The 27,032-nt window shown below is 32.6% G+C and overlaps 1 protein-coding gene across 1 annotated transcript in view; it reads right to left on the reverse strand.

Moving 5' to 3' along the window:
* Positions 1-21,715: 21,715 nt before the first annotated feature.
* Positions 21,716-27,032, reverse strand: part of Smp_171680 (hypothetical protein) — a gene marked incomplete at its 3' end in the record, with an annotated part of 106,217 nt that continues 100,900 nt past the window's right edge. Inside the window, exons 28-29 of the mRNA XM_018799990.1 lie at positions 23,878-24,593; positions 21,716-22,150 (exon numbers count right to left, since the gene is read on the reverse strand). Of these exons, the coding sequence (XP_018653848.1) occupies positions 21,716-22,150; positions 23,878-24,593 (1,151 nt within the window). The remainder of the gene's footprint in view (positions 22,151-23,877; positions 24,594-27,032) is intronic.

A 27,032-nucleotide genomic window follows, 5' to 3' on the forward strand; every position in this document is an offset into this window, starting at 1 on the left:
TTCGTCCTATTTGAGACTGGTCAGCTGAATGTACCTGCATCTGAGAGTTGATGTTCACTGTGGGACTCGAACCCAGTACCTTTTGCTTCAAATTCCATCACGTTATCCACTCAGCTACTAAGTCCTGATAGCCAGTTGCAGTCCTAAACATCAATGGGAAGATTCAAACAAACAATACTAAGTGAATTCAAACTTCACCCCATTGCACAAGGAAGTGGCTATCAGGTCTAAAAGAAGTAATACTGTTAAAAAGAAAGACCACTAGGAAAACATAAAGAGAATTGGTTATTCACAGTATTTATTAGTAGTATAGCGTTTCTTTCACTGAGTGGTGTTGTTATTCTTGGAAAATGTTTATTTTTTAAAAGACTTATTGTCAACATTCAATTGATTAGTTTTCCTACGTTTCGTCAATGATACAGAAAAGGGTTATGAGGTAAAATTCCTAGTTATTGTGATTAACTTGGATTTTCATGATAGTTTTATAACTGACTTCGATAAGAAAAATTGAGAGGGGGTTAGACGGGTTCAAGCTCCGTATGTTCCAGAATATTGAGAAACACATCGGTGATAAAAACATATGAAACAAACATATGACTAACAAGTCAGAAGTGTCTTCGAAGTGTTAGCTCCATATGAATATGGAATTGAGATATGCGACGGAAAATATACCTACTAAGGAATAAATGTTCGTGTCTGTTGGATCATTGTCATTCTAGTACATGAAATTATCTCATAACTAAAGAATTCTCATTTTAAAACATCACAGATATATTTAAACAGCCATCTGTCATAAAAATATACAGTTCTAGTAAATCAACTACATTGTTTCAGTTATTCTGAATCTCCTCCAAGAACGTGCAACGGATTCCGTTACAACTTTCTTCTGAAACATAGTATACGATAGTGTTAAAATCAATCCTCAGTTGTCAGGCTATAAATCAAAATAAATTTGATATGAATTCGACAGAAAAATTGAGTCTTTCAGACGCTCATAATCTTTCAAATCTAGAAGTGTCCATGTATCAGAATCAACAAATGCCTAATTTTGGGCCTGACCGATTTATATTACTAATTTAAATTTAAAACTACTGAATTTAGTTATAGCCTTGAAATTGGTGGAATAAATAGTATTTTGAGAATTTGAGTAGTGGCATATGAAATATATAACATCACAGGCAGAAAATAGATAAATTAAAATTTTACATTTTAAGCTCGGGGCTGTGGGGATCGTTGAACTACATTGAAAACATGAACTAACCAATAGAAGATTAGCACTGAAAACCTGGAAGTACTGGCTTGCGGGATCATGGACGCATACTGCTGAGGAGTCCCATACTAGGATGAAACGACCATCCATCGCTTACAGGTTTTTAATGGTGGTCTAACGTTGACAGGTTCGTGATTTAAATAAAATTGTAAAGTTTATATACTGTTAAAAGTGAAAGAATAATAAGTTTTTAAAGACTGATTCCAAAGTAATAAAGCTTTTATAATGAAGAGAGAGTTGTTTCTGATTTTCATCCTTTAGAGTCAAAGGTTATCTTATAAATTTGTAACACTTATATTGAATCACAACTGTTTGATACTTACTAGTGGTTTCAAGTCTACTTAAATAAAAATGAAACACGATGATTGATTTTATCACAGTTGGTGAACTTTAAAGTAGATAAAAACTCACAACTACCTTACTTTAGATTGTACGTTATTATGTGGTCACTGGATATTCTCACTGGAAGTAAAAATGATTCACTTTCGATAAATTCAACGAAATTTAGATAACTTCGTAAAGAAGTAACTCAAGACCAGTTAATTGTAGCCAACTCAAAACATCCAAGTTAAAAAAAAGACTAAAATACTGAAAACACTAAGAAAATGGAAAACTTTATTTTAATAAATCAGTAGTTGACATATTCAGTTAGCTTGCTGCACATCAATTATTTTACACATTTTTCAAATACGTATGCATATTAGTGCACATTTTGATGTAAATTCAATGTTGTAAGACATTAAAACCGTCTTGGGAAATAAGGGATTTCAATTACAGAATTTTAATTCAAGCTTATATATGTGATTTATAGCATAACTATACTAATTTCAGCTACAAAGTGTTTTCACTGTCGTTTATATTGTAGCAACTCTCCTACAATCAATTTCGACTATGGTTAGATCTGGTTAAGCCCTTTTGTTAACTTACAGATAATGTTATTTGAACAGTGACAACTCGTCTATTTCTTTGCACTGTTATGATCACTATCTTATTTGTATAAGCGTGTACGCTTGATCGCATGATAGACTCGAGCTCGAATGTTGATAGCCTAAATATCGCTCGATAAATCTTTCTATTCCCCATAAATATATTTACGCGAATCCTATTATTATTCTTTGCTTTGCCTTGTTGTGCCCTCATTCGATTTGACTATAAATTTGCATCTGTATTTGCTCGCACTCACATATTCTCCTCTCTGCTTGAAATTCGCTCGATGTGCTTGTAGCGTGCTATTTGCTAATGAACTGTTGTCGCCGCTTCTTATTACCTTGTGGTTTCAAACACCGTTAGGATTTACATAATAACGGTTACAAAGCTGATTGATTGACGAAGCAAAGCCACTACAATATAATGCCACACTATGTATTTCTAATTTTAAAAAGGGGGGGAAAGTTACACTATTTTAGCTTTCTGTCACTCAGAAATAGTTCAAACGTTTCAAAAGATCCAATAGATAATCAGTTTGTATGTTACTTGAAAACAGATAATTTTACAACATTAAAATTAGTTCAAAAATGTTTTTATTTTTGAATTAATCATTGACATACACATTCAAGTCAAACTATTTAAAATTTAAGGTTATATTTTGTTAGTCTAGGTCATATCAATAAATTCAAACAGTTGTTTAACGACTCAGCTATTTAAAGAAGTAATGTCGAACAAAAAGAAAAGATGCGCGGTACTTTGTTCTACCTCACGTTTACAATAAATTACTGAATGATTGAATAGTGGAAATATAAAGTAAGGTCATTTGAAATCTCTCTATATCAATTCTCAATACGAAATTAGACTAATCTATATAAGATGACGAAAGTATAACAAAATGTTATATTCCAATATTAAAGCACCTACATTTATTTATTTATTTAAACATATAAATATTGGTACAAGGAAGCACCAGATACATATGCGCCACACAAATCTCATTTGATTTGTGTGAGGGCTATGATACTGCTCAGATGCCCAAACTGAAGCAGCTGGTTTTCTTAGTGGGCCACACCCGGAGCCTTTGACCTAAGGATCTGATCTACAAGGCAGTGGAGCATCGTAAGCAGATGCCGTTCCATGGTAACCGGTAACCAACGATTGATTCATACACCATTTTCTCCCTCAGGATACTGGAGCCCATGTGCACCATTGATTTGGAATAAGGGTTTTCCAACTCCTCTAGGTGGACGTACCGTGTCCACCAACCCGGTTAAAGCGTCGAATATGCATCCTCTCAATTTCGTGAACAACACGCCCGGCACGAGAATGCCGTGAGTAGGACTTTCTTGAGAGAGACTATATACGCGTGGTCATGTGAGAGCATTTCGAGCGGGAGAGCGGAATCTCCTTACTCTCGGCCCCACCAGGGCATTTGTGGGCAACCCACAAATCTCCATTCAGTGTGACAATTTGAGAATGTTAACAATAGTACTGTATGTACATTCATCTTAACCTTTTATTACTATGTAGATCCAATAAAGTAATCAGAGATGAACCGTTCGATTTTTACATATATTCACATTTGGTAAGTGCATATACATGCATAGCAAAGATAATTATCAATAATTGTTGTTAGTTGAAGAAAATGTTTTAACTTTTAAATCTGAAAAACCAGACGAAACGGCCGTCCAGTGTTTTCAAGTTTTCCTTGGTGGTCTAGCTTCAATTGCCTCATGATTTCAACTATGAAAATTATTTACTCTGCTTTGTTTCCAACAATTACGGTTGCAGCATAAGTTTATGAGGAACGTTTCAATGTTAGATTTTTTTCTATGCAATCGTATCAAATTTAAAATATGGTGATGTTACGGGTCAATATTATTGAAAGCTCTCAAATTTAAATGTAACAGTAATTCATTTTACCTCAGATTTGAAGCAACTTATTATCCGATGTCAGTTATTGATCGTAGATACATATGTGAAGATAATGGGCTTGTAAAATCAAATTGGTAAACAGTGTTTTAAACTAATATTATACTTCAAATAGGATTGTGGAACATTGTTTTGATAACATTTCTCTCATATCAGCAACCTATATCCCGGTACCTAGCTTTGTAGTGAGTTGAGTATAGGTTTGATATCCGCGCGAAATTTATGCATAAAACTTTGCAAGTACTAGAATTTCATTTGTTTAAGGGTCTATTATTTTATTGTAGTAGAGAAAAAACTATTTCATTCAAGAAGGAAAAAATGCTTATTTTGTTATTGTCTATGAAATTAGACAACATAAATAATTCATATAAAATCATATAAGTTTACTGAATAGTTTCCAGTAATTCCTTCAAACTGCATGTACACTCTCATAGACTACACAGTTTCCATAGCTGTATACATATAATTGTAATTTATAAACATAATCTGACACGCATATTGAATTGGTTATCCCTAGTAATTTAACATAAATAATTTACTCAATTAATATTATTTATGGGCAAGTATTCATAACTATAAATAAATTTATGATAACGATGTAAACAATAATATTTTAGTTACCCGGTTAACCGTAAGAGAATAATTCTGCATATATATGTACACATAAAGAATATTCAAAGATTAAAAGAAAACAAATGGAACTGGCTTTTTAATTCATTTCTGTATTGGTTATTTGAATTGTTTCCATTGATATTTAGGACTGTAATTGATCAGTCATAAATTGCTAGATATTCATCCTGTTCAAACTGAATCAACATTGCCTTAAATCCCTAAGTAAAACCACTTATCTGCTGTCACTTTATGTTAACACTGTTCATAGCAACCTTAACTTATTTGAGTAATATTTAACATGAACAGTGGTAATCCTAATCGACATATTTCGGTATTCATTGTTTTGTTGTTCAGTGCTCTCTGCTTTCATTTTACTTCCTCTAGTTGTAGATAATAATCATTAATTCGTTCTGGCATAGGAAATACCCTTAAATAACACTGTTCATGAATCAACAGGCTATCCACTTAAGAAAAAAATTCAAAGTTCCTTGCTGATGCATTGCATTGCTGTAGTACATGTCATAAATGTACTAACTAAACAATTACTAAACTAGCATCTACATCTAATGTTACTATTTATATCAAATTGATCACGCCTGTAAACTGGCGTGAATTCTGTAATTATTATATTCAGAATATATTATTATTATTATAATCAGAGATGGATGATGGCTAACAGTGGAATCCAATGACGCGCGTTTCGTCCTATTCGGGACTCGTCAGCTGGATAATGTCTTTTTCAAAGCCAATCGTTTATTCACTGGGATTTATCTTATAAGTTGACAATATGAAAATCGTGAAGAAATAAAAATCTGCAAGTTGAAATTGAGATAAGAAGGACAGTAACTTGTGGAACACTGATCACAATTACGGCCATATTTATTTTAGTATGTCAGAATATGTGATGATTTTTCGTGCGAACATATATCAATGATTTCAAATACTTAACTGGTTGAAGTTTTAGATGAGAAGGAATGTTTAAAGATAACTTAAATAGTTCTAAAATTCATTTTTGTTACTTGAATACTAATATTGGTTAAAGCGACCTTAAAAATCAGTAAACTTTAGTAGTTCCTATGTACTTCTTTACTTTATCATTATTATTGTTATTATTATTAATGGCTTTATTCAATATTATAATCTGGTACAATATAGAATTCCCAGCACGAGTGGAGCATCACTCAATGCTTCTGAACTCAAACGAAGAACATATTTTACAGAAATATTGCCCAAACTTAATTCATTGTTACTGTAAACATTATCTTGATTCTATCAAAATAACAAGTTGGTAGTGAAAATTTTCTTATAATGACAGCATGAAAGTCACCTTCCATCTCATATTTGTGTCATTAAACAGTTTACAGTTAGTTTTAATTGCTGGGTTTGGATTCAAAAACAAAAGATCAGTTAAATGTTTTCCCTTGTTCTCATAGAGAAGTTTATGTGCCAGTTTATTTGACGTAAATGAAACTTAATAGCTTAGACAAATGCTCAATGAGTATTAACACACTGCTAAAAAATCTTACTTTTCTCATTATTGCTTAATATTTTTTGGTAATGTTTCTCTATGGTTTCAAACGTAAAACATGATAGATTACAAAAGTTGATTTCTTTAAAATCTACATTACTTATTTCTATTCAGCATGCTAATTCCATCTGTACTGTGACGTCAATACAGTTGTTGCAAGAGATTACTGTTTACCTAATGGATATGAAGAAATTTGAATAATGATGAATAATAATGAAATTTGAATAATTGTTGAGTAATTGAGATGAAATCTCTATCTTAGTTCGACAAATTTTGAAAAACTAGGAAGCACTTAGAGAATCATCTCATCTTAGTATTGGATCCATGACTCTAAAGGGAAAGAAACCTAAAAAGTCTAAGTTTCACGATGAACCCATAAAACACATAAAGCTGATCTGGTATCCAGTGTTTCATATAGCTAAGTTTAATCGATTTTTCTTAACTTCAATTGCTTTTAGGGAGTATATGCCTCACACTTGACAATAACTTGAGTCAGCTAGTGGTCTCAATTTCACTGAATAATCTCCACAAACTCCGTACATCATTACTTGTCCAGTAACTAATGGAGTTCGACTTCATTAGAGTGATTTTCAAGAGTTATTATACAGTAAAATATAATCAGAAGGGATTTTGTGGAGATTTCAGTATTTTCATAGTTGAAAGCATGAGTCAAATGAAGCTAGACCACCAAGGAAAACCTAGAAGCACTGGACGGCTGTTTCCACAAAAACCCTTCTGATTATATTCATATGCTCACTGATGACTGGCTTCAAGAAGTATTTCTTGGAGTTCTAGTGAGAAGCAGTGACCAGTGGAGTTCAACCGGGTCTGTTGTGAGATAGTAACTCACTGAAGACAATAATGGATGTGTCGCTCAATTTTGTGGATCGGTTGAAGTTAGACGTTGGATGCCGGCTCAGTGGTCTAAAGGTTAAGCTCTTGCGTGCGAGACTGAATCTCGCGAGGCGGGATTGTGGATGTGCACTGTTGAGGAGTCCCACAATAAGACGAAACGGCCACCCAGTGCTTCCAGGTTTTCCAAGGTGATCTAGCTTTAATTGACTCAAACTTTCAACAGAAAAATATGTTTATTTATACATTTATCTGTAATAATAAGATTATTTATGCAAAATCTATATACATAGATGACTTCAGCATTTTCCATAGAAACAAAAAAGCAATAAGCAAATAATCATCACATGTAAATGTCTATTCATTTCCAGTTCAAGGTATTGAAAGAAGAAAAAAGGAATAGTAAACAACGGTTTCAACTTGATTCTTTTTATAAAAAAAACAGAAACATTAAATATCGTGAGACATATTAGTCTGTTAAGTAGAACAGTAATACAATAGTAATACACGAATAATAAATATTATTTTTATTATATAATGACCACCAATAAGTTAGACAAGTAGACAATGAAGTGAAAGCAAGTGTATATGAAGGATATCGTAAAATTAAAACAAAATGTAATAAACGTTGGACATGGAAATTCAGATTAATTTATTTTCAATGTTATTTATTATCGTCCTAATTGTTCGTTTCTTCATTTGATTATGATAAAATATGCATCACTGAAATGTTTATCTCGATAGTGTAATAAGAAGACGAACTATGTGATGATAGGATAAGCGCAATACATTTCGAACAATCTGATCACACATAGTATACTTGTTAGGAACATTTATATATAAAAATAAAAGGTCAACTAGACTGGAAATGAGGGTAAGAATAGACAAGGATAATAATAATAAACATAATGTGTAATTAATTTGAAATCTAATCACTCTGGATAATAAGCTAATATTACCAGGGTAGGTTTAAGGTGAGAACAAACTGTTTTTGAATACACAAACGGGGTTTGAATTTTCGTATAGCTAAGGCTTCAATAAACCTTAGTATACACCCTTTCACACTTTTATACAACACCACAAAAGCAGAGTTAAGATCAATCTTATGACCTGTTTCGATTATATGATTGGCAATAGAGGATGTTGGATGATGGATGGATGCCAGGGAGCATCAGTTCCCTCAAGATTACAGGTACATCTTGCTGACGAGTGCCAAGTAGCACGAAACACGGGTCCAGGGTTTCCTGTTGACCACCTCCAAAAGTTGATGTAAACAGGCTTTTTCTCCACCAAGGCTACAGTAGGTCTCACTGTGCCATGAACTTTCCACCTATTGATAAATCTAGGTGGTTAACCATTTCCCATTAATGTCTTGTTTAAAAACTTAACACCATCATCACTAGCGTCGTTTGTGCAAATACGATAAAGCCTGTTAAATAGGCACGTTATCAAACCCCGCTTGTATTGCACAGGGCAATAACTATAGTAAACAGGGTATTGACCCGTTCACGTTGGTTTTCGAAAAATAGATCGTTTGATTGCTCCATCTTTTCGTTTACTTAGAAGTATATCCAGGAAAGGAAGCTGGTTGTTCTTCTTCTCGATTAACCACCAGACCACTGAGCCGGCACCCAACGGTGGTAATGTCTAAGTTCATCATCGTCTTTAGTGAGTTACTACCTCACAACAGACTCGGTTTAACTCCACTTGTCACTGCTTCTCACTAGAACTCCAGGAAATACCTTTTGAAGCCAGTCGCTAGTGAATATTTAAAATAAGATTTTGTTTTAAAAAAGAAATCTACCTATTGTGAATGAATCGAACACAATAAAAACAAAAAACAAATCATAATCAAACTTCCTATCAGAATAGAAATAATATTTCCATTTTGGTACTGTAGATTTTTCGATTATCCTTAAGAACTGCATCAAAGAAAAAATCATATTGTACTGCTACTGTTAAACAAATTTTTTAATCTTTTTACTTTAGAACAATAAAAAGAGACATGAATATGAAAAGAATTAGTTATACTTATTCATAAATAGTAATGAAAAGTATTAAAAAACAGAAAACAAAGGAACTACTTGAACTGGAAGTTGCTGAACGGAATGTTACATTCACTGGAAAAAAAAATTTTTTTTGGAAAAAAAGATGTTTATAATGATGAATTTCTTTCATTTTCTTTTTTTTAAAAATTATTTTTAATGATTATTATCCTTCTCATTTGGATCAAAATGAAAATTACGTGAGGTGAATAGAATAAGTTAATGAAATGAATACTATAGAAAAGGATTTTTTGTTGTTGTTGTTGTTTTGTCAATGAAGTTCAACAGATAAATTTTCTTAGTTCAGTTAAAATAATCAAAAGAAAAAGGAAACTGTGGACATTTATTCCATTCGATTGATTTTTTGTACTAAGAAATAAATTTACAATTAATGAAAATTTTTATTGAAAAAAAAACTGATCAATCTATTTATTTCAGTGATTTTCATAATCACTTATTATAGTGACGATCAATAATTAGTGTATCCTAGAAATTAGAAGAAAAGATGGATGATGGTTGAAAGTGGAATACAGGACGGGCATTTTGTCCTACTTAAAACTCGTTAGATGTATATATTTACATTGTAGATTTGATGTTCAATCCACGATTCGAACCTAATCAGAAGAAATGGACGTCCTGGATTCGACTGCTAGACACCATCTATCTTCCTCTATAATGCTTGTTAATAAGGACAATATCGAGGTAATCCACACACTATGCACATATGCCAATAAGAAACTTTTTAACTGCTGTGCAAAACATCAATGTGAGAATTCAAATGAGCAATATGAAAATGAATTTAAAAAAGGATAATTGCTCTTTTCAATTCTTACCAATGATTTAAATCGCTTTCATATTTTCTTAGTAAACATTGATGATAGAAATTTTGCAGGAGAATGAAAAACACAGGGAAATAAATGCATTCCTAATTGACAAATGAAATTAAAATGAGTACAAAGCTCATATATTATTATTATTTAAATCTGACTTCTTATCCAATCCATCATAAAATGTGTCCAATAAAAATATGTTTTATACAATGACGCAATAGTTCACATGGAAGAAAACAATGAAACATAATTTTAAGCAAATATTTGATTGCTTCACATATATGGCAATCTATAATATGCTAAGTGAAAATAACTACAGCGGTGATCTCAGTCTAAGGAGATATGATATTGAGATTTAAAAACAAATGAATTATTGTAAAATTCTGAACCACAATCATTATAAGCAAATACGGACAGTGGCTAGCAGTGTAATCCAGGACGCGCGTTTCGTCCTATTTATGACCCGTCAGCTGGATGTGTTTCCATCTTAGAGTGAATGTTCACTCCGGGACTCGAACCAAATACCTTCCGCTTCAAAAGCCATGACGTTATCCACTTAGCTACTGAGTCTTAATAGCCAATTGTTTGTGCAATTGGGTGAAGTTTAAATTCACTTTGCATTGTTTACTTAAATCTTCACATTGTTGTTAAGGACTACAATTGATCAATCTCTTGTTGGCATATCTGTATTTTGTTCAGATTGTCTCGATATTGCCTATCTACTTGGATTCAGGAGCTAAGTAGATAACGTGATGGCTTTTGAAGCGAACAGTACTGGATTTGTTGTGGCGTAAATCTGATTCTGTCTTTACTCGTATATAATAATTGACTTAATCCGCGTTGGTGAACAACGAAGTTAAATACGTCAAATACGAGAATGGATTTAGAATACGTATATTTCCTATACTCATTGATCTGGCCAGGGAATTAGAGTGATGAAGCAAATAGATGAGAGCGGAACATAAATGACAAGCATTGGAGATGTCTGGGAAGCCAACTCGAGAGCGAAGCAAAAATAATGCGTATCGGAGATGGCGGGGAAGCCAACTCATTATGAGCAAGCATTACTCAGTATTTAAAATCAAACAAAAATGAATGACAGACATATGATGAATAGGATACGAAGGGTACACATATACGCTCATATAAAAATATAGTCAAGGTTAATAAGCGAATAATTAAATAGATCAAAATATGAATCATAATGTATAGGTGAATTAGCTTGGCCAGAAGCTAGAATAAAGTATATGGGCTTAACATGACAACCGATACTACAGATTCAAGTCCGAGAGTGAACATCTACTCTGCGATTCGGATATATTACCGGCTGGCGAGTCCCAAATCGAAAGAAACGTGCGTCCTGGATTGCACTGCTAGTCATTATTCATCTCTGCTTACAACGTTATTTTTAGCTTTTAACTAAAATTTATTCATCTTATGCTTAGTATAGATTACGATTCACTTAAATGCGCAAGTGTTTCTAATTAAATAACAATAACACTGGTGATAATAATTACTGTATTCAACTGTGTATAGCAATGTAGATGCAATGTAATAAAAAAACGGAAACTATTCTCCACTTGAATAATCTAATGTAAATATCTAAAGTACAATTCATTGATCACTGAACAATGATCAATATCACGTTGGCCTTGTGTTTTAGTGATAATTAAGTTCTACAAATCTAGTTGCTCTGTGATTACTAATTTATTTACTTGAAGATCCCGATCACTACGTTGATTTGTTAAATAGTTAAAGGCAGTCGATAGAGAACCTTGTTGGGATTAATGTGATAGTAAATTTAAATAACATTTTATCCTATTGTTCGAAATAACATGATAACACCAATATTTATAACATGTAGATTTATACAACACAGTTGCTAAAACTATATTCACATTATAAGCAAAGATAGATAGTGGCTAGCAGTGGAATCCAGGACGCGCGTTTCGTCCTTTTTAGGATTCGTCAGCTGGATGCGCCTGCATCATCAATAAGCGGATTCAAACAAATAATACTAATTGATTTATTCAGTATTGTTTGTTTGAATCTTCCCATCGATTTGTTAGGACTGCAACTGGTCAGTCTCTAATTGGCATATGTGCATACTGTACGTATTGCCTCAATATAGCCTTAATTCACAAGCATGATAAGCAAAGATGGATAGTGGCTAGCAGTGGAATCCAGGACGCGCGTTTCGTCCTATTTGGGACTTGTCAGCTGGATGTACCTGCATCTCAGAGTTGATGTTCACTTTGGGACTCGAACCCAGTACCCTCGCTTCAAACGCCATCGCATTATCCATTCGGCCACTGAGTCCTGATAGCCACTTACTTGTGCGATGGGGTGAAGTTTAAATTCATTCAGTATTGTTTGTTTGAATCTTCCCATCGATTTGTTAGGACTGCAACTGGTCAGTCTCTAATTGGCATATGTGCATACTGTGCGTATTGCCTCAATATAGCCTTAATTCACAAGCATGATAAGCAAAGATGGATACAATACTAATTGAATTTATATTCATATTATTTTGATTATCTACATTGAATGAATGATACTCATTCTTTATATTGCTAAGTTGATTAATGTATGTCGATTGTGGAATCCTTTCCGTATTTTTAACAAAACAAAAAGCATCATGTTGTTTTAACCGGATAATTTATCAAATTTCTTTTTTTCGAAACAAATAACATAACAAAGCAACCTTTTTTATTGTTGTATGAATATCAATTAATTATTATTATAAAAGAAGTACATATTATGTCTGTGAAAAATGTTGACAATTTAACTGTAACAACAAAAACCGATTTAAAAAAGAAAAAAAAAACATTTTATCAAACATTGAAACAGTGGAAGAATTTTTGTTAGATCTGGAATACTGGTTAACAGTAGGTGGGATATAGGACAGGTATTTAGTCTTATTTGAACAGTAACATCTAGTGATTATAACTTTGTTAGTTTTTGTAAAATATCATCATACACAGCGAATTCAATATGAACTGTAGATAGTGTTGAGTATGCAGAAACTTCCATAACTATCAAAAATGTCTAACTTTCATATTTGAGAATTTCATATTACATTGTGGTATTTTAAAGAGTTTTAATCTATTATTTGTGGTTATTACCAACCCAATATACTCACACGCCATACGGAAAAGCTCAAACTTTATAGGCAGTAGAATTGCTGCAATCTCAGGTGAAAATGCTGTACAATGAACCATGACAACACTCAGACAAGATATGAATGTATAAGATAAATTATTACAGATTTGGAAAACAGTTTACAATATAGGTACTTTCCAGTTCTTTAAAAAATCTGTCTCACTGTATGAGATCAATAATCTCAGTGTCATTAACAAACGTTTTATTGTACTAGTTAACAATAAGTAAACAAACTTTAACATATAAATTATTATGAGTATGGAGTTTTTAGGATATTTAAGTAGTGCACATCCACTCCTGAGGAGTCCCGTACAAAGACGAAACGGCCGTCCAGTGCTTCCAGGTTTTCCATGATGGTCTAGTTTTAATCGTCTAATGGATGCAATCATTAAAAAAATATAAATTTATGAAATTTTAGTGGTTGAGATCATGAGTCAATTGAAGCTAAACCACCATCGAAAACCTGGAAGCACTAGACGGCCGTTTCGTCCTATTGTGTGACTCCTCAACAGTGTGCACCCACGATCCCGTCTCGCGAGGTTCAAACCCGGCACCTATCAGTCTCGCGCGCAAGCGCTCAACCTATAGACCACTGAGCCGCCATCCGACAGTGTTAACGTCTAACTTCAACCAACCCACAAAATTGAGCGACATATCCACCATTATTGAGTAAAAAATGGATCTGAATATAGTGAGTACTAAATTAGTTTGTTTACTTTTCAAATAATCATGTAAGAATGTTAATGTTGCTCTACCTTTTAGTAATCTTTCTAACAGTCTTTTATTTATTTTTACAGTTTGGAACATTTTTATTGATTTTAAATTTCTTAAGTTTCTCTTAACATATTTAAACAATGTAAATACATCATTTGTATCTTCTTTTTTTCATCAAGTTGTTTGATAAATAACGTTTTATCCGTCACCCTACTTAATTGTACTTACATTCTTTATACAGTATTCAGGGTTTCCTTAAACACATACAAATATATGACACATCCACAATTGTCTTCAATGACTTACCATCTCACAACAGAACCGGTTGAACTCTAATGGTCACTGCTTCTCACTAGAACTCCATGAAATAACTCTTGAAATATGTGTTAAACCATGTCTCACGTTTTTATATCTGTAAGTAGTAGTTAAGCTTTTTTGTACATACATTGTAAATCAAGCGTTTTTTATGAGATTTGATAGAACTTGATAAATTACAAGTGATTAGTATAAAGTAGAAACATGCTGATAATTAAAGCTAAAAACTTTATACCAACATATCTCTTATATCAGATTTACTTGGTGTTATATCGATTGATTGCGTGCCCTCTTTAATATATGACCATGTTGATTCCCGCCAATTAGAGAGAGGCAAATTTATTGATCGCCCAATGATACACAAAAGCCCGTATGAGAAGTCTTGAGCACTTATCAATCCTGCTACCTGCCTAGCCAGCCAGTTAGGTCCAGAACACCAATAACGGCCTCTACAATATGAATCATTGTTCTCAAACATACTGGGTTTATATACCAAACAAACTGACGACATCGTACCATGAAATAGAAAATAACATTTGTACAAGATTTGGCCAAATGTGGCTGTGAACAGGGGTAACAGTAATTTATAAACTGGGTATATCTCAGGAATGGTAAATAGTACAGTGATAGTCTATGGGTCAAAATAAAGCTTATAGTAAAAAGAGCATGAATATGAATAGTGAAGTTACTTAGCAATTATACGATAGGAAATATACATATCACATTGGTCCATAAACACTACTCAAAGTTATCATTCATAATTCTCCACGGGATACAACGTTTGGATTATTTTCATATGATTTCATCATAAACTTCTTGGTGTTTCCAGTGTTATCTTACATTTATTGTCACAGTGAAACTTTTAAAACAAGAAACGATGCTTGAATACACTTCATTTCCTTGATGCATTCTCTGATGTATTCACTTATCATGAACTTCTTAATCGTTGGAGTTAGATAATTTAATTGTGAAAATTTAATTATCGACTTTGATATTATCAAAATCAACTTGGAGAATGAACAAAAAGAACTAAAGGATACCAGATATTTCTACTGAAGGACTATATAATTCTTCTCAAAATTAGATGGGCTATCAGTGTTTAAACATAGAATAATACTCTGTTTTTCTAACTAAATAATTAATTTTAAATCCGTCTATTGATTTTCTCGTTTACTGTACAAACGTCAGTCGATTGTTTGATTGTGTTAAACAAATAAAGATTCTTTGATTTGTTCAAATATTTTATTGTCCATGTCCACTTTTGTTGATAGCTAAACAGATATAAGCAGATAGGTTGTGATTCTTGGCATCTAACAAATGTTTGATCAAACGAAAATGATTACGGAGGTTGATTTGTTGTTTGATGTCTGTTTTTGTGAGGATTAATTGTAGGTTTTTCTGTGAATAATGAGTATATAATCTACATTCGTTTATTATTCTTTTAATTAGTTAGTGAGTTATATTCACTGCAACAGGGCTTTAATGTTTCGAATAATCTAAATGTATGTTCAGATATTATTTTCGTTTGCTTCTGTAAATGACTGTAGACGGCAGATGCTTTTTTCTCAAAGTTATATAGATAGCTATCATCCGCAGGCCATTTACGGATAGTTTCAATTCGTTATTGAATAATTGTATCGTTCTTTGGCCTGTAATTTGTTGCCTATTAGCTATTGTTTTTATGGATTTCATAAGTACTACAAGATGCTTAGTTACAATCTAGAATTAGACTCTATCAATCGTGATGAAACGATAAATTTCGTTTAGATGTTAGTATTTTCATTTTCAATCCTCTTATACATTTATCAAATTTGTCCAAGTGTAGTGAACGGAACACCGGTTGGGGACAAACGAATGTCTTTAGGCACAAATTACAAACTATCTTACTAGGATCTGACAACCATACAGCGAACACTCAATTTGTAAAATAACAACCAATTGTCTCGATCTTGACTGTTCCTTCCGTAAATATCAATCCATCTTCTCTAATTTCATAGTTTATGCATTTTTCTACCAATTGCGCTTCATTTCAGTTCTTTCCTTATCGGTCTTCTGCAAAAATACATTCTATGTCTGACCATCACCATATACTACTTATGAGGATATAAGTAGACCACATCATACATGAATCATACAATGTGACTTACATCAGTTGATTTTAATAACATTTCTCAAGAGAAATGTTTTGTGTAATGGAAATTATTGGAGTAACTAGTGAACAAAATAAAGCTGTAAAATAAAATTGTCTAAGATCGTACTTGTGTCTAACAGAAAATTCATTGATTTCTGAAAACAAAAGAATAACATTAATGCACGATTTGAATAACACTAACATTTGATGAGCATTTTGCATGCTAGGAGCCAATAATCTGGCTTAACTTGATGTGTACATGGTCCAATGCTTGGAAAAATCTGTATGGTGGATAAACTATCGAAATACTAATGACATATAAAAGAAAAAAGGGTTGCATAAATTGGTCTACATGAAAAACGTTAGATATAAAATAAGGAATATATCTTGTATGCCTATAAATTTATTCTGGCATTTTGATTATAAGATGAAATTCTCACCAACATGAAAAAGAAGATCTAAACGAACGTTTTAAATGATACATTTCAAAAGCATTGAACATATTATACCACTCTTATAGTTGGCCTAAGGAGACAAGAAAACAATAAGAGTCTGTCTTAGCTCACTTAGTTGATACTAGTCACCAAGTCTATAAAACTTAAACTTTGAAGTTATCTGTAGAATCCTATCAAGCTTACCATATGGTTCGAGAATCCCTTTTTCATCTAGAACGGAAGTTATGGAACTATCTATAAATAAACCTTAGCTCATTCTACCGAGGAAGCTTTTCCACTCTCTTAATTTATCATAGCTTTCTATTTATAGATTATTACAACTTTTAAAATTTTATTTTCTTAAACTATCCATATTTTACCATTATGTTTACATTTTAATTTCTAATTTTAATTCCACCTAAGTTGTTCAATAGTGTTACTACCTGATCTTCAAATAACTCATTGGGAAATGTCACCTTAATTTTGCTAATTATTATATTAATCAACTGACTAGGCACCATATGTTTGATATCGAATTTGTATCTTATTTTAAAACCTATATAGTAGTATAGAACTGTGATGGGGAACTAACATTTCGTCGCTTAAATTGTATTATTATTGTGACAATGCGAGTTATTGAAATATTAAAAGAATAGCTTGTCTTTACTTCGTTTCAAGCTACCGATTTGCTAATAATCAAGTTTTATTCTTTAGGACATTCAATGATGTTTAGAGCAAGGTAAATCTATGATAAATATGAGAATAGTTTCATTTAAGCTACAATGTCTTTCCGAAATATATAAAAAGGCTAAAAACACAAGTTGGCGAAAGCTAGACGAGCCTTCTGTATCCGTGCTGAGATTTCGTCACAAAGATAAGTGAAGCGGTCGACGCGTTCAACCCAATCCTGAAGTAACATTTTGCACTTCGAGGGGGAGAATCGCATCCCGAACATGCCTGCATTGTTGCTTATCGTGGTCAGAAGACTCCGCATTTTGTCAGCGTCTTCATCAAATAAAACTATGTCATCGGCGTATTTTAGGTCGACAAGTGAGTCTTTCGGTAAAAGTTCAACTCCTGAAGATTTAGATGATGAAAGTGTTATCTCTAAAGGTATGTCAACGAAGAAGTTAAACGAGAATGGAGAGAGTGGGTAGCCCTGACGAACACCACTTGACGTAATCCATCCTGATGACAGTTCGCCATAAGCTCGAAATTGGCCAGTTGTGTTCGAGTAGAGAGCCTTTATGAGGTTAATGTACTTCTTTGGTACTCCTTTCAGTGATAAACACTGCCACAGTACCTCATGATCAACAGAGTCAAATGCCACTTTAAGGTCGAGAAATACGTTCTTATAGATTGGCACAATCAGTGATTGGAACCGGTCCAATGTAATTACGTCCACTTCTCATATTCTACTTAAGACCTCAGTCAATCTCGCTGCTAATATTGGACCTCTCTCCTTAAAAATCTCAAGCGTAAACCTAATTTACACTAAGGTAAACAATGATTATATAATATGCATTGAAATAATAATAACAACTATGATCTTTCCTTAAACGAATCTGCTAAGTGTTCACTTCACAGCAGTTTTTATTTTCAAAAGCGAATGCTTTTAAATAGTTGTGTAAACAACATCAGATATTAAAATATACAATGAAATGAACTACATTTCGGAATATTCATGTTAACGTAATAATTAATAATAAGTTACTGTTGTCAGATAGAAATCTAAATAGAAATGAAATAACGTTAGTGCTGAAAAAAAACAATAACCCTATATATAATATACGTGAGTGATGCACCTATTACTTTTAAAAAAGTAATATTGTATCTCTATCTAATCAAGATCATATTATACATATAATAACATTTACGTTACTTTACTACTATTTTAGTCCCAAAATAACAGACTTTTGAATTGGACTGTAAGATAACAAGGTTAAATAGTAAACACTAGTAGTTTCCAATGTTATCAAAATGGTTAGATTAGACAGGAGCATTTAATCAATTCGAAGTAACGGTATAATCGACTATGTAGAATATGATATAAAATCATTCAAAGTAGCATTGGTTATTAGTGTTGGCACCTTTTTATTTAACTGTGGATCAGAATGTGACTTTTTAATATCAATACAACCGTTTAAATATATATATATATATATATACATATATATACGCTGAACATCTACCTTCTAGGGAAGCCAGTTTTTTCTCCGTGAACTTTTTGTGAAAACGATTTGACTAGAATTCAGTCACTGAGTATCATTCATATATATATAAATTATCGGAAGAATCTTTCTAAAGGCTACAAGTGTTGTCTTCCGTTTTCATTGTTTCCTGAATGATGAAGCCTACATTGAAAGTTTGTATTATCAATAATTCTAAAGATAATAATAATGATAATAATTGAGGATTTCATACATTTAAAGAAGAGATTGTTTATGTAAAAATATTCAGTTTTCTTTCTATACTTGTTAATCATCAAATAATAACCGTTTCAAACTGGTTTACTAGTTCCTTAGACATTTTAGGGAAAATAATTTTCAGTTAACCCCTTCTATGACTTGGTGATGAACTCTTTAATTTTTTTGGTATTGATAAAGAGAAAATCAATTGTTGAGAAGAGCAAATGCCTTGAGAAGGATTTCATAAAATAATAAATTCATCTAACCTAAAGTAAAACAGTCAACCATGCATATATATGTATCATCATGATAATTAATTTTTAATGTAACTGAATGAGCTCATTTGATTATTAGTAATTATTAGAAGGGGGTTTTGTGGAGATTTTAGTAATTATATATAGTTGAGATCATGAGTCAATTGAAGCTAGGCCACCAGTGCTTCCAGCTTTTCCATGGTGGTCTAGTTTCAATTGACTCATGATCTCAACTATATTAGTAATTAACTTTATGTTGTTCACTATGCAGTGAATTCAATGTAATTAAAACACTCTGAATTCCTTTGAATGAATGAAGTATTCATTGTATTTAGTAGACTAGGAACGTTTGTAAATATTTTAAATCTTTTTTATGCTTACACTGATAATAATACTGTTCTACCTAATAAAGCGTCTACGAATTATTACGAACTTCAAAATGATTATGTTATCTGTGAGTCTCATGAAAACCCATTACAAAATATGTGGTGATAAACAATTGAACCGTTAATTCAGTTTATTCAAGAAGTAATACGAATTCTAAAGGAAATAATATTAGATTTAATATAATGTTCAAACATTTATTATTCAGGTGAACCAGTTTTATTCAGTTAGCAACTTCGTAACAAGGTATTTATTTAATTATACAGAGGTTATTACAACCAAACATTTCCGATTATACTAAAAATAAATTCACTTGGTATTGTTTGGTTGAGTCTTCCCATTGATGTTTAAGACTGCAATTGATCAGTCTGTTATTGGCATATGTGCATATTGTGCGTATTGCCTCGACATAGCCTTAATTCACAAACATTATAAGCAAAGATGGATAGTGGCTAGCAGTGGAAGCTGAGTGGATAACCCGATGGTGTCTGAAGTAAACGGTACTAGGTTCGAGTTCCAAGGTGATCATCAACTCTGAGATGTAGGTACTTCCGGTTGACGAGTCCCAGATAGGACGAAACGCGCGTCCTGGATTCCACTGCTAGCTACTATAAATCTTATTATACTAAAAATAATTTGAATAATTCAACTATATTCACTGAAAATGAAGTCCGAAAATGTTTCGAGTCACCTAATTCATCCAAATGTTTAGGACCTGATGGTATACCAAACTTCCTGTTTTAAAAATATGCTAAAGTTCTGTGTTTTCCATTCACGAGTATCTTTAACAGATCCTTCCTAACTAATCTCATACCGAAAATGTGGAGAAGTATAAAGATAATCCCTATACCTTAGAAAGCAGTGACCAGTGGAGTTCAACCAGATCTGTTATGAGATATCAAATCACTGAAGACAATGGTGGACGGTTGCTCGTGGATTGGTTGAAGTTAGACGTTAACACCGTTGGATGCCAGCCTTTTCAGTGGTCTAGTGGTTAAGCGATCACGCGTGAGAGTGATAGGTCCTGGGTTGGAATCTTGTGAGGCGGAATCGTGGATGCGCGCTTCTGAGGAGTCCCATAATAGGACTAAATGGCCGTCCAGTGCTTTCAGATTTTCGATGGTGGTTTAGCTTCAATTGATTCATGATTTCAACTATAAAATTACTGAAAGCTCCACAATAACCCCTTCTGCAATTACTTACCTACAGAGGCGACAGTAGATCTTAGATAAAGAAGGTTAGGTCGAAAAGACAAAATATCATTAAAAATGTCTTGTATTCAATATATATATCATGTGCGAAAACGTATCAAGCAAATACAGTATTTACCATTGAGAAGCAAGAAATAATAAAACGAATTATTTAAATCCAAAACAAAATAACGTTTTTTTCTGGAAAGTTAATAAACATGTTTGCAACCATAAAAACAAGGGTACAGAGTGGGAAATGCAGTTATTATATTTACAAATAACATATAATTTATGGAAATTCAATAAAGGAAGGAGAAAAGTAGATTTCAGAAGTTCCAGTATTCATAATGTTTTTATGTATCATGGTTACTAAGCGAAAAAGGAAAGAGAATAGACTTAAAGAACGCTTAATAACTTGAAGAAAATAACTTGGATTCAGATATGATTATGTCTGTATAACTGTACACTTTCAATGAACAAAATAAGTACTATCATAAACTAATTGTACTTTGAATACAATGTAGTTACAATATAAACAAAATGCACAATATCTGCCATTAGACAATACATAAGTGTATCGAACAAAATATCTTATTATTACTTCAACTATCTCTTTACTGATAGGATTTATTAGCAAAGAAAATAGGCAACATAGTGAATTGATGAAAGATCAGTTAAAACCTGAATCACGGAAACAAAAACACTCCAGAATACTATAAAACCATTATCAAACTTCTGTAGATGTTAACAATTCTAAGTCTGTTGTAATATGAAATTCTAGATTTTCATCCCAATTTGACAAAGTGTCTTGGTCGTTGTTCTTAACAATGGTCATTGTAGAATTGTAGTTATTATACAATAAATCGGTATTTTTGTAAGGCGATGGGGATTGATGAATACTCCCTTGTTTCGATAAATGTTTTGTATTTGTAAAATGAGAATTTTCATTAACTTGAACTGTATCATTGTTAACGTCATTATTATGAGATCCTGTTGGGTGAATATTTGATATTTGATTAACTGTGGTGTTACTTATTGATGTTTGGTTTACTTGACCGTTCAGAATCAAATGATCAGGTAATAAATTGAAATCGAAATCTTGTATAAGACGCTGTCCATTATGATTCACTGATGATTGATTATCATTATTAAGAGGTGAATACTAAACGAATAAGAAATATGAAAACAAAATTTACAATCGACGACGAATGATAACATTTATACTGTATATAATCGTAACCATAGACGAATTTTCACAATTAAAATCACAAACTGATCTTTTCTAGATCACCATTGAAAACCCGGAAGCACAGAATGTCTGTTTCGACCTAATATAGAACTCCTTAGCTATGCGCACCTACGACTCTGTACATCAGAACTGAGGAGCCGCGGTTTCGGGCGTGAACATTTAACTTCTAAAGAAATAGGCCAGAATACAATGGTGCTAATGCCCAACTTCAATCAATCCAAGATCTTGTGCAACTTTTCATACATCGCCCATTGTGGGTAACTGTGTCACGGATTGAACCCAATTGATAAAAGATTCTTACTAAAACCCTGTGAGTTACATCTTGAAATCAGTCACTAGTGACCACATGGTTGTTATAAGTGTGGGGAATTTATGAAAATTGTATTATATTCACTGAGACTAAAGTTTGCGAGTTCGATTGCCGTGTATATGCTCTTGGATGCGAACATCTGAGGCGTCTCATACTAGGACGAAATGATAGTCCACTACTTCCAAGTTTTCAGTGGCGGTTTAGCTAAAACCAGTTTGTGATTTCAACTGTGAGAATACTACAATTCCCGCAAATCTGTACTCATCCGTTAATTGTCTAAAGATCATAACTCTTACTTTAGAAATTTTCAAACAGAAGAACAAATAATTTAGAAATGACTAGTTGAATACATTTGAGGTGCTTAAAATGTTATTTTATGCCTATAATCTGGCTATTTTTCAATACCTTCATTAAACCATAAATTTACAATTCATTCCTTTAGTACATTTCCAGAGTGTAATAAGAAGAGGAAGTTAGTCTGAAAAACAAAATGAATTTGCCCACAATTCCATATAGATATCAACATCCTATTAATCACTACAAATCCGTTTACAACCTTGTGTAAAACTAATAGATTATTACGAGACGGTGGAGAATGTGTATAGCTAAGGATTCAACTAAATATTATAAAGAGGAAACACGAAGAAAACCAGAAAAATTTAATGCCTGGCACACCAACCAAGCACCAATTAATAAACACTCCTTAATCAAACAAATCTATATGGTTAGAATTCAGATCAAGAGAGAAACAAAGAAAAACAAACGTACAGATAAAGACCACTCAGGAATGAATAACAACCGACTAAAATACTTTTCAACAGAATAAGCTGTTAGTTAAATGTAAACACCTGTTTATGAACTACGTACTGTTAATCCTGTTTGGAAAAACAATAAAAGCTTCACAATTATACCGTTCAGTGCAGAAATCGTAACAGCTATATACTGTAACTTTAGAACTATATAGACATCTACTTTTGACAAATTTATTAAGACGATTTTCTAGTATGTTAATAAAAACGCTTTGTATATAGAAAATTGATCGGAGCTAGACATTAACATCGTTGGATGCCAACTCAGTGGTCTAAAGGTTAAGTGTTCGCATGAAAGACCGAATGTATTGTGTTTGAATTCCGCGTGCAGGAGCGTGGATGCGCACTTCTGAAGAATCCCATTCTAGGACTAAACGGCCGTTCGGTGCTTCCAGGTTTTCAGTAGTGGTCTAGCTAAGATCGGCTTTTAGTTTCAACTGTGAAATACTACAATCTTCGCAAATCTCCATACAAAGAAATAATAAACAAATAATTTTTCAAATCAAACGTTATTATTTTACCTCCATTGGCAATGAATTCAATTCCATGTTTGTTTTAACTCTTTCAGACCTATTATAATCAGTGGCCATTGAATGTCTGTTTAAAGATTTTTTCTGTAAACTATTATACTTCATATAATTTGGATTTTCTGGTTCATAGGTACCTATATGTGATTTTGACATGATATAATTATCGCCGTTTGCATTCATTTGATAAAAATGCTGATTACTATTGTGATTATTTAGGATGGTATCCGCCAAGTTGAAAGAAGCGTTAATAGTACTTGATGATGTATTATTGATGGGATTTATAAATTTTTGATAGACAGAATGATTTTGAGTTAATGAAAGTTCCACATCATAAGATTTTTGATCAAGATGCGTTTGCCCATTTTGGTGATTTGTATTCCATTGATATTCACTAGATGGTAAGGAATTAATAGTTTGGTTAAATGGTGTTACTGACTTATCAAATTTTAACGTTCTATTGGTATCTAATTTGTATAAGTTGTTCTGATTTAGCATTATGGATTCATTTTGTAAAGATGAGTAAGGGTAAGGTGCTGATATTTGATCAATGTATAGTTTGTTTGAATTGCATGGACTAGGTAAATTCTGGTTTAATAATATTTCATTATTTATAGAGTTACTTATGTCGGTAATCAACTGATTGTTTTGAAGTGAGTATGGTGATGAAAAATTGTAGGATGGAATAATTGGAACGTTGATTTCAGGATCTAAAAATATGTAAACACATAAAACCAGAAAGTTAACTGTTTGCAATTAATTTGTTCCTCAAATCAACACTTGTAAAGCATGAACAACAAAGAACTATGAGATACATTTAATTTATTTCATACCTCATAGTCTACTTCTTTCATGCAATGATTGTTTACATAAATAAAAGAATTTTATGAATCTATGGAATAAAGAATTTTACTCGTCACTGTTATTATTTGACACCTCCATTTTAAAAATATGTTTATAACCTATTTATCATTTGATTTATTTAACCTTTAAACTTTATTTGACATTCTCTTTCCAGCCTGCCAACTTTTATTTAGAATATTAAAGATTCCCATTGTGAAAATTAGAACAACATATGTAAGCGAACAATTGATTTCAATTAGATCGTTATCAAACTTTACTCTAATATACATGAATATTTATACGAAAAGTTACCTGAGTTAGCCTCTTCTATGTGTATTTACAAGTTCAGCTGCTCCTGTGGAGATAGCTATATCGGGCGTACTATACGCAACTTAACCAACGAATGAGTGAACATCTACCAGCATGGTTTGGAAAGGGCCAAATAAAAACAATACGCAGTTCTATCTTGATACATCTAATTGATAGTGGTCATAATGCAGATAAATCGAAATCATTTCGAGTGATCTATCATATGCCTCCATCATTTCCCAACGGAATTCGTTCCCCTCTCCTTCATATAGCTGAAGCCATACGAATTCGTACATTTAGCCCCAATTTATGCATACAGAAGAAATTTGTAATCCCCCTATACCTTCCATGGCCAGACAAAAGTTAACAAATGACATTATTATTATTATATAAATTTCATTTTTAATTTTGTTATCATTTGTTCGTAATTTTCCTCCTCTTTCCGTTTGTATTCTTCACTATCTAATTATTTACATACTTCTTATTACGTAATGTTTTTAATGTTTTGTGATGACTATTCTAAGTCTATTTACCCACTTTTGACCTCCTATTTCCAAATGTTTAACTATTGATAAGACTTTTGTTATCGTAATTTAATATTCTTACTACTATCAGTACACCTGTCTTCCCACTATCAACTTGTACTTTTAAATACTATGCTCGGTGACATATTCTGTTCCATTGTGATTATTGTCTTAAATTGCCATGTATATTAGAGTAAAGCCTGATGACGATCTAATTGACAGCAATTGTCCGCTTACATGTGTTGTTCTAACCTTTATTTATTTTAATCAATTTTTCATTTCTAATTTACGGTTGTCAGTATTATAAATCGTCTTATTAGTTTGACACTATTCAGTGAAATGTTTAATTTTAACTCTTCATGATAATTACTATCGTTCATGGTTTTTGTATGTTTTATGTAATGGAAAGCGCGGTAGAGTTCGAACGCGAATTCCTTCCTTCCATATCAATAATATTCACCAGCTGACTAATGGCGGGAAAACGAACAAACTCTGAATATGGATCGTAAAGTGGGACTGGATTTACAGCGGCAAATGATGTTGGTCCGTGTCAAGTATATCCAAATTATTGTGATTCCAACGCAACAGGCGTCTTTAATATCTCAGAGGATATAGCAGGCGATTAGAAAAGCGAAGAACGAACGAAACACCCATGGCATACAGGTTTTCACACCGAGTTATCAATACTTGGAACCTGCTGCCCGAAGCAGTGGTGTCCGCACCTTCAATTGACTCATTCAAAGGAAGACTGGGCACTCACAGAAGCATACTAGAAAAGGAATAACATAGGCCGTAGGCCTTCTGTCCTTACTACACAAATCTAAATCTAAATCTGGTTTCGTCATTGTCTGTCCATCTCGTTTAGTTTGTTCGTCAATTGATGAAACTTGCACGAATGTAAAAAAATCAAAATTATTCTTCACTTGTGAAATAAATGACTTTATGGGTGTTACAGACAAATCTACATCTAAAAGTATTCCAATGTTCACCCCTGGCAAAATAGATATTTTTAAAGTTGTATTTTAGAAACATATTTCATAAACTTCTATTCTGATGTATAACAATTATTTATTTTGATGAAATCATTTAAAAAAATTTAAAAATACCGTTACATTCATTTATATTGGTTGTTTGAATTTTCCCATTGATGTTCAGGAATGCAATTGATCAGTACAGATTGCATCGATATCGCCTTAGGTCACAATGATCACTAGTAGAGTAAATTTAGCCGACGAGTCTCAAATGGTATGAAACACGCTTCCTAGATTCCACTACTAATCACCGTCTATCTCTGCTTATAGTACCGTCACATATGACCTTTTTCAACTGTTACATAGCAAACCTCGTTATAATGTAGCCACTTTTTTCAGAGGTGTATACTAAAAACTGATATTTTTCATCCTCTATTCAAACATTTATTACAACTTGTATACATGTCAATTTGAATGGAACTTCTCTGTTTAATGAGGCTTC

Source organism: Schistosoma mansoni, chromosome W (genome assembly GCF_000237925.1).
Source record: "Schistosoma mansoni strain Puerto Rico chromosome W, complete genome".
NCBI lineage: Eukaryota > Metazoa > Platyhelminthes > Trematoda > Strigeidida > Schistosomatidae > Schistosoma > Schistosoma mansoni.